General features: G+C 34.0%; 1 protein-coding gene across 6 annotated transcripts in view; it reads left to right on the top strand.

Annotated features, from left to right (window-relative positions):
• LOC144967160 (uncharacterized) overlaps positions 1-9,554 on the top strand; it is a 127,734-nt gene extending 118,180 nt beyond the window's left edge. For 4 of the 6 annotated variants that reach the window (XM_078904058.1, XM_078904059.1, XM_078904057.1 and 1 more), the window contains exons 20-22: positions 117-183; positions 1,942-2,099; positions 3,259-9,554. In XM_078904058.1, the coding sequence (XP_078760184.1) occupies positions 117-183; positions 1,942-2,099; positions 3,259-3,471 (438 nt within the window). In that variant the 3' untranslated portion in view covers positions 3,472-9,554. The remainder of the gene's footprint in view (positions 1-116; positions 184-1,941; positions 2,100-3,258) is intronic. The other 2 variants (XR_013644333.1, XR_013644332.1) reach the window with 1 other exon arrangement.
• The last annotated feature ends 395 nt before the right edge of the window (positions 9,555-9,949 follow it).

Here is a 9,949-nt window from a genome sequence, read left to right as displayed (position 1 = left end):
ATAAAAAACGAGCAATTAATTTTCAAAATTCTTTATACACTTGCGAGCTTTGGATATTTAAATGTCTTTGACATCCTTTGACTCCATGTAAAATTTATCTATTTTTTTCTTATCAGATATCTGATGAAGATAACCCAAAACTGGAGCCACTGGTTTCACATCTATCGAAGATCGAAAACCCGAGTAAGTAGGTTGATTGTGCCAGCTATAACCTATATGAACAGTATTTAGTATAAATAGTATGTCAACCTATGTATGTATCCCATTAATTGTAGTGGTTTAATCGTAACTTGGCAACTAGTTAATTTGAATCTCTTTTTTAATTTTGAATTTATAAAAATCATGTTATCTTAAGACAACGCTGTTAACGGCCAGGTACTCATTTTACACCTGAGTACGGTGAGAGAATGTGAGTAAAGAGCCTTTTCCAAGGACTCAACTATGCGCCGAGCTCGAGGCTCAAACCCAGGACCTTCCGATCCGAAAGCGAGTGTCATATCACTAGACCACATAGCCGCACTACATTCTCTACCAGAGAACATTCTTTGGGAGCAGATTTTTGCGATCAGTATCGCTATACGACTTTATTTCATTTGTCCAGTATAGGGGGCACGAGATAAAAAAAAGAATGGAAACGTTTGGTAGCGGCATGAATATAAATTGATAAAGTCAGGAATTTTTACAATTCATTTAAATTCATATACGCAATGTTTCAGGAAAATATCTTGAAAAAAAATCAACTCGACAATCGTTTTATTTTTTATAAACTCACTAGACTACAGATGTAACATATCGAGGATTTCGGACATCATTCTGAAATTTCGATGTCAACTGTATGTAGATCTCCCAATTTGTTTTATGACTATGTGTAGCCTTCCCCCCCCCCCCCCCCCCCCCCCCCCCCCCCCCCGTAGTCCAATTTATATTTTCTTATAATATGGCTTGAAAAGTGATTAAAATTCAACTCCATGTATTTTGAATATATCTTTTTAAGACTCTCCTTCTCTCCTTTTGCGTAAAACATTGTACGGCTCTTACAGACCGATCTGGACACCATTGACCAGATGCTGTAGTCCATTGGATTCAAGTCAGGGCTCATTAGAGGCCATTTAATCTTTTTTTTTTTTTAAATCATTCTAAATCATGTGTGATTTCTGCTTTGAATTTAAAAGTGTGTATCTACTACTGTTGAACAGAGAAAAAAACAATATTCCAGACTCGTATCTCTTAAAACATGTACATAAAAGTCTCGACTTGCTTTCAATTTAAATTTACAATACGACTTTATTTGGCCACAATGACTTCAACTTAGTTTCCAATCTACTTCAATTACTATCAAAACACACAACGTTTCCCAACAACAACAACAAAAATAAGGGGAAATAGAATAAACCAAACAAACTTGAAAACAAATTTGAGCTATTATATAGGACAATATCTACTAAACGTGCTCAAAGCGCTTCACAAAGGGTCCCTAGCCAACGGGCAGTATATACTTAACGTGCAGGACGAGATCTGACGCCTGTTCAGTGGTTTTACATTTTTTCCGACAAAGTCAATGCAGCTTATTTAGAAAGGGGAATTTGAGGTGGCCGAGCAGTTAAGGAATTGCACTCTGACAAGGAAGCTCCCGAGTTCGAGTTCCGTCTTAAACACTTTCATTTTTATCCTTGGGCAAGATTATAAACCCATCAACTTGCTCACTTTGGACAACATGGGCGATGCCAGTTGACATCAGACGTTTGTTTGACGAATTATCTATATTTCTTCATTGATTACTGAGGCGGGCGAAATAACTAGCGCTGATATGACCTTAATGTGTTGCAAGCGCCGTAAAACGCTTAAAACATAAACAATCACTTAGGCGGAAGAGTATTTATTATTATCATTTAGAATAGCAAATAGAATTTAGAGGTAAGTTTTCCATTTCTACTTTTACAGATACCGAGGTGGCGTTGCCTACCTTCAGCCTCGACTCGATCATGCCTCGGGATAGAAAACAATTTTTCCGATATGACGGAAGTCTAACCACGCCCACCTGTGACGAATCGGTCACGTGGACAGTCTTCTACAGCACTATTCCAATTTCTGAAAACCAGGTTAGTGATTTACGTTACATACTTTTTTTGTTTGATCTTTATGTTAGTGTTTGAATGCATTCCTCTTAATTGGACCCCGTGTTTTTTGCTGTATGGATGCTCAATGTGAGCATATTAACTTGGAATCGATTTTATTCCTTATTTGAACCAGTCCCCTTAATCGCACCTTTTCTCGGATGCTATTAATTGTAAATCTATATTTTTCTTTTTGACTACCTACCCCATTTTTTTTTCTTCTTTTGTACTGGTTCTGAAATGACCTAAATAAGTCGCAAGCGCCGTAAAACGAGTAAGAACAATTTTTTAAAAAACAGCAATACAATCGCCTCAAAACGGAGTGAACCAAGTGTTGAAAAGTGACTTTAAAATAAAAATAACAAAAAATGCGAATTTTTACTATTTTACTCCCCTCTCCCTCTCCCCCCCCCCCCCTCTCTCTCTCTCTCTCTCTCTCTCTCTCTCTCTCTCTCTCTCTCTCTCTCTGTGCCTCTCTTTCTCTCTCTCTCTACAAAAAAAAAAAGAAGAAAAAAAGCTTAAATTATTATATCTCATTGTTTAAATCACCCGTCATAATATTTTGAGACGATGAGTCATAAATGCACATAGGCTTGTGACGAATTCAATAAACATGTTACTACAATGATATTATATATATATATATATATATATATATATATATATATATATATATATATATATATATATATATAATTTCCCGAGAGGATGAAAGGAAAAGGGAATTAATGTTGCCATTGAATGGACGTTAATGACATTGTGTTATATTATATGCGACCCCTCGCCTTAAAACGGTATTATGTCGGAATGTTTAAGATGCTGAAAATTGAATTTATTTCCAGAAATATCCGACTCGCAATGAGTTTGTATGTTTTTTTGAATAGAATGAATATCTTATCATAAAATGCTAAATAGCAATAATTAAAATTTTTAACCAGTTTAGCTTAAATTTGGCTTTTTAGTATCTGGTTCATCTCGACATAATACCGTTTTGGGACGATGGGTCACATATTGTCGAACGATTTAAGCATACTTTTTAGATATTCCCCTATAAAAGACGAAGTTTCTAAAAAAAATATTTCATATGCGTTAAGTTTCCAGATTTTGTAACGATTTTCATTTTTTTTTCTCAAATGTCCTTTAGCTCATTAAGTTCCGTGATCTGTATTCATCCGAGCTGGACGACAGGAACAACACAAGGCCATTAGTGGACAACTACAGACCTGTTCAAGACCTCAAGGGCAGAACTGTCTACTCCAATTTCTACATCAGCTCTGCCCCATCCAGCCGCGCCACTGCACCCGCTGTGGCATCTGTCATTTTCACTATAGGAAAACTGGCCTGGGGCTTCAATTAATTAAATTCTAGTAAATCAATTTTGTGATAATAACTTTAATCAAAAAATCGGTAAAAACGTTAAATATCAACAGCCATTTTTGGACTTATTTTTTGTTTGACACCAGCAATTTGAAAAGTTACTACAGAATCCACAATTGGTGTCTAGTTATATTTAGAAGCATAATATTCAGACAAGCATATCGTCGTAAGAGAAAACCCTTAGCAAATGCAATTCAGTACCTAAAATAGATAAATAGATAAATAAAGATAGCAAAAATAACAAAAAGAAAAAGAACAAAACAATCAAAAAAATATTTCAAATTTTTTTTTGTTAGTGAGGCTAAGGTCCCCGTGCTATTGTCCAAAATACTAGATTTAATTATAATTTTGTCTTGCAGAAAGTCCTAAGAGGTTATGAAAGATGTAGGGATATCTTGGCACAATAATTGGGTCGAGTAGGTAGAGAGTCGCAAGGAAAACGCTATCTCCAATGGAGTTTTACCATTTTATTTTGTATTTATTTTATTTCATTTTATGTTTCCATGGTGTAATTAATTCGTTTTTAAACCAAAATTTATTTTCTGTTAGATAATATATTGAGCAGTTTTATATCGTTTCTTAATTTGTAAAATTAACAAGTGGGTGTATATCGTTAAAATGTAGAAACCAATTAATTACTTTTGACAAAGAGCTTATTATAATTTCAGTTACGATGTTTAAATCAATAAGACTGTGTGACCTGACACAAATTGTTTGGCATTGATTAGAATATGAATATTATATTTTATTTTATAATATTTGATGTTTATTTTGCTTTAATTAGCTATACATATTTTCATTAATTAGTTCATGACAGTGTATAAATTTGTGCTAATATAACGATGAATGAGGTGTAACATTATGATAATTTTCCATTCAGGATCAATAAAGTATGTCTTATCTTAATCCTCAGAAAATACTTTTCCAAGCCGATTTTTCTGATATAGATAGATCCCATAATCTTGGAATTATCCCAAAAGTAAACATTAGTCTAATAAATCTCTTTACAGTAAATAATAAACAACTAGGACAAAGAGGGTAAGTATTCCCTTGTTGATGCCTGCATTTGTATTGGCAAACTAATCCACAAGAAATTAATGGAAACGATTTTAAGCTAAATAATGTTATGTCAAAATTTAAATTGTTTATTACAAGAGAACCTATATTATTTTCAGAACATCGTGAATTTATTCAAAAACTTTATATCATGTTAACAACTTAGATTCATTGTTCCAGCCTGAGTGTTAGATTGTTTTGTTAATAGTGATGCAATTTGCCCATTAACGTTTAAAAAAATACTATAAAAATTGTGCAGTTGACAAACTAGACTCGATGATTTATTCAGTTGCCAAAAATTCCTCGGACGCAGAGTGGCTGTTTTTATAATGCGTTTCAGTTCCCGTCCACGAATTCGGCAACTTTTTTTATTTCACATGGGACTAATAAAGCTAGGATGCAAATACTGGTCCGGAATTGTCATGCTGCTCATTGAGAAATCAGTATTATAAAGAACAATAACAGGTTAACAATTATGCATATTATTGTAATGAAATCCATAAGCAATTAATTATAGAGGTTTATTGGATTAATTTTGTCTTGTTTTGTGTGTGAATTTTGAATCATGAATAATGTTTGACATATTTTATAAGCCTGAATAGTCCCGTATGTTTATATGTAATTTATACTCGGCAAAGAAAGATAATGTGTATCTCGTGCTTTTAGTTTTTAAATGTGTGAAAGAGTCGCTCTCAATATTAATTAGACATTGCTTCAAGTTATATATAGACGTCTATAGTGATAAATTAAATTTCGATTAAAAATGGATGTTTTTATCTAATTGACTTCCTGTCTCAATAAGACTCGTCATGTGACTTGACCTCTTTTGTCTCACAGTAGCTATTTTTAAAGTCTGTGCTTTTTTATTGATGTGATTATGCGGCTATGTGGTCTAGTGGTATGACACTCGCTTTCGGATCGGAAGGTCATGGATTACAGCCTCGCTTGGCGCATGGTTGAGTCCTTGAAAAAGGATCTTTACTCACATTCTTTCACCGTACTCGGGTGTAAAATGAGTACCTGACCGTTAACAGCGTTGTAATGTCGTCTAACAGGCGTCATTTCCCGGCCTACATGTTAAGTGTCGCTGTTCTCCAGGGACCCGTTGTAAAGCGCTTTGAGCACGTTTAGTGGATATTGCGCTATATATAAAACAGCTCAATTATTTGCTAAATTGATTTCGGAGTAAATGATCAAATTATCGTGTAATTACTGATTATAGAGTCTCGTCAACAACTGTATGAGATGGCTTGCTTTTTGCCCAAGTCCTTTCTGAGCTTTTAGCCTTTTATGTTAACTTATCCAACACAAAGAACAATTTTCGATATTTGTCGAGGGGAATGTGTGAATTTAAGTGTGAGATTGTCTTGGTGTGTTTGTCTATGTGAGTGATTGTGTTTCTCTGTGTGTGAGAGTGTGTGTATATATGTGTGCATGGAAACCTGTGTGTATTGGTACATTTGTATGAGGATGAGTCAGTGAATCGATCAGCGAAAGGATCGTTAGTAAGTATGAATGAGTTTCAGATGCGTTCTCATCTTTTAAAACCATCAGGTTTATTTTTTCATTGCACCAACGTAGGTAGTAAATCTTTTTAGTCATCGTCTCACAATTTTATGAATGAAATATTGCAGGATGAATTGCATAAACATTTTATTCTGTAGGTCCAAAAATGAATATTCTCGTCGCTGTGAGGTTGTGAACTTCACTCTGCTTCAATTATTTGTTTATATTTCATAGTATTTTTACATTACTCCCTGCAGGAAAAATAAGCTATACACAGGTACGCATCGTTATTTCTTGTATCATTTTCATCGATTTTAAAATACTTTTTTTGTAATTGTAACCACCATTTTATGTTGCTTTAAAATTGTTCACTATTCTGCCGCGCAACTATAAATTCTCATTTGATCAACCTTTTTTCAGTATATAGAGAGTTTTTTTTAAAGATTTAAATTAGACACTTAGGGTCCTACAACCTAATTCTCTTAACAAGAGCGATGAGTGATTTTAAACATACCTACATTTTTAAACTTTCCTAAAAATTAAATACATGGGAGGTTAGATTATTAAAAACGTTTAAGCCTCATAGCTTTTATCTTTTACTATCTTAATGGCATGGCAATGGGAAACATAGGCATAATGCACTTGATAATAATATGTCTGAGACATTGAGAGCACAGGTACAGGATACTATATTTATCACAGTTTTGCTTTCAATTCTGAATTTGACTTTAAACTGAATTCAGAGAAGAAAAAGGAATAGTTTGTGCTTGGAATATTACTTCTTTCCTTTATTTGTACTGGTTTTTCTCTCGCTTTACAATTTCTTGGCTGTTTTTTTTTTTAACTTATTGTAGATGACTTAATTCTATATAAGCGTGATCAAAGTCATAATAATATAATTCATGGAAATGATAAATGAATAGTTTACTTTTTTTTTAACACTCATCCTTCTATATTTCTTTCACAAATACATCACACATTTTCAATTTCCCAGAGTATATTTGTCTAAAAGAGGTGCGCCACATTGATTCAAACATGTGTTCTAAATTTACTAAATATAAGATCGCACTTATCTTGTTTGTTTTTATTTCAATGGACCCAATAGTTCGACCATATATTGAGACGTTCCTCCCCTTGTCAATAAGATTAATACAGTAAAGCATTTAAATCTAGATGCATTTATAAAGTTTCCAAGAATTGCACCTAACCAGAAATACATTTTAAAATTAAGAATGAAAATTTTAACATTTGATTGTACCAAGAATGTCATGCTTCAAATTGAATATCAACCAAATATTTTTTTTTTATAAAAAAGGTTGTTTTTTTTTCAATATCCTGTATCACTTAGCCGATATATAACATTCTGGAAAAGTTTAGACAGTTGCAGGTACGCTTTCCTATTCTTGAATTTATGATTTAGTGTTTGTAACCTTAGAAATAATTGCTAATACTTTTAGCTTTTTAAATATTGGATGTACCGGCATGAGCTTATTGTATTGCTTATAAAATAGGGTAAGATTGTCACTGTGATAAATTATTGTTATCAAGTAACTGCATTGATGTTTCTTTTTGGGTAATTTTGGAAATATGATGGAGTAAAAATGTATCTTAATTGACTATACCAATCTTACTCCACAATAATTTTCATTTTAATGATCTTTATTTTTACCGGCCCCATTTTTCCTTCTTATTTGATAACAGTCCATCATCATCATTGTCGCCATCATCACAATTATCATATTCATTGTCGTCATCGTCATTATCGTTATCATTTTTTTACTTAACATCTCATATCATAGGTAATTTTGACCAATGTACTATTATCCATTCTCCTATTGTATTTTGTATTAATAATGACCATATCCTATCCCCCATTACATAAAACACCAATTTATTTAGATTATTCAGTTCATTTCATATTGCAAATTACACTTGGAGAATTACATGCACGTCTAACCGTGGATTACACAGACCACAAGCTTGCAAATTCCTGGGGGGTTAAGCTCCTTTCGGCCAAGTAGACTTTTTCTACTCAAAGGAGTTCTACTCAAAGGGGTTCCTGAATAAGTCTGTGTTTGATGTGTCTTCATTTCTCAAGATTTGACCCCTTTACTTGTGGCTCGATGCTCGTTCTGTGACAAGAGTATATTATGTGTGACACTTCGCCTCAAATTTGTCAGGATGTTTTAGATGGAAAAAATGAAATTATAGCATGACATATGAGACTGGGGCCATTTTCGAAGAAAGAATACGGATACCTAAGAATGAAAATCGTATATATCTGACCTATTACCGGATTGAAGCGATTGATCACATATACTCTAATATTGCAGTGGGTTGATTTCACTCTCATGATGGAAAAGTTGGCCGCCGGATTTTTACATCCATTAGTTTTGTTTTATTTGCCAACATCTAGATTATCCCTCTGCAACATAATGTGTCTATTCCGTGTGCTTTTGTGTCCTTGTTCTGGAATTAAAACCGTTTGGTTTCACCGGATTCTGCCTGCGGAAACGTTGGCTGTCTTGGGGCTCTGATGTTTACATAGATCGGCAAACTTACTTTTTCTTCTATCCCTCCTTTATTGTTTGTCCTTTACGTTTGGCTTTGGGGTCGTAATCTTGAATGAGACAATAGTTTGTCCTTGAGAAAACGATTGGCGGATTGAGCATTTTTTTTGTCTGAGAGATGATATTTAAAAATCTAAATCTGAATTCTTTAACCATTTATTTTTAGTGTCTTTAACAAAGAATAAATTATTTTGCATTTTACAACGTTCTTCAAAATTTGGTATTGAAACTACCAACACTCTGAAACATTACAGAAACTTGGCTAAAAAACAAACTAAGCACTGTCACGGAAATGGTGACAGTTCAATTTTGAATTCTCTTTTAAGACTATATTATATTAATAATCCTACTTACTCATATATATATATATCCTTCCCGCGATATATACAGTACTTAATGAAAACATTGATTTGTCGAATGGAACTTTGCAAGTACGTGTTTCTGTAATTCGCGCTACTGAAACCGTGATAACGTCCTACTCTTTGGGGTTCTACCAACGCGTTGTATAGATAGTATGCAGATGACGTCACTCAGGCCTTTGTTATTGTTTTTGCCATCCGCGTTTGTGAGTTGTTCTCACTAAACTGTATTGACCAGACTATAAAAGTTCATGGTTACACAGAGTTTGTGTGTTGGTCCGTTATACTTCCGGATGGCAATATTGTGAACTCCTTGGCCAAGCGCATTCTATCTATAGACTAGAGTTCACAAAAGCTACGACTGTATGCTCTTGTAGTTTAAATATCTGATCATCCGAAAACGTACACAGAATTCAAAACATGGCCCGCATCCAATACTAATTCATCATTATAATATTATTATCAATGTTTAGTGTGTACTGATTACCAATTCTGTACGGTAGTGATTATCAGGTATTGTTATGAATATAGCTCCCTCAAATATTAATAAAGATTGATGCTATGCTATCCTATCTATTGTTATTGTCTTCGTCTTTCCCTGCAGTATTCCACAGAGACTGGGTGGGGTTCCTCCCTCCCATAGCGGGCAGGGAGGTACTTGCTGTCTTCTATCCCCTCTTATCTGTTTTCCAATTGCTTTCTGTCTTTGCCTTGGAGTGAGACTGCTTGGTTTAGTCCTGACCTTGGTCGGAGTCCTTGGCTGAGAGGGAAACAGTCGAATGTGTAGTTATAGTTTTTGGAGATGATATTTTTTTCCTTGTAAATTATCTCTATGTTATGTACGGTTACTCTTTTCATTTTTAACATATGATTTGTAAACATTTGAGTGTACTCCTCTTAGTGGGGATCTGTGCTTGTGTCTGGATGAGAATTTAGGCGATCTCAAACTAAGTACACTGATAGTGTA

This window comes from Berghia stephanieae, chromosome 3 (genome assembly GCF_034508935.2).
Source record: "Berghia stephanieae isolate SIO BIC M18660-M18661 chromosome 3, UCSD_Bste_1.3, whole genome shotgun sequence".
NCBI classification, from domain to species: domain Eukaryota; kingdom Metazoa; phylum Mollusca; class Gastropoda; order Nudibranchia; family Aeolidiidae; genus Berghia; species Berghia stephanieae.
This window is presented reverse-complemented; position numbering and strand designations above follow the sequence as displayed.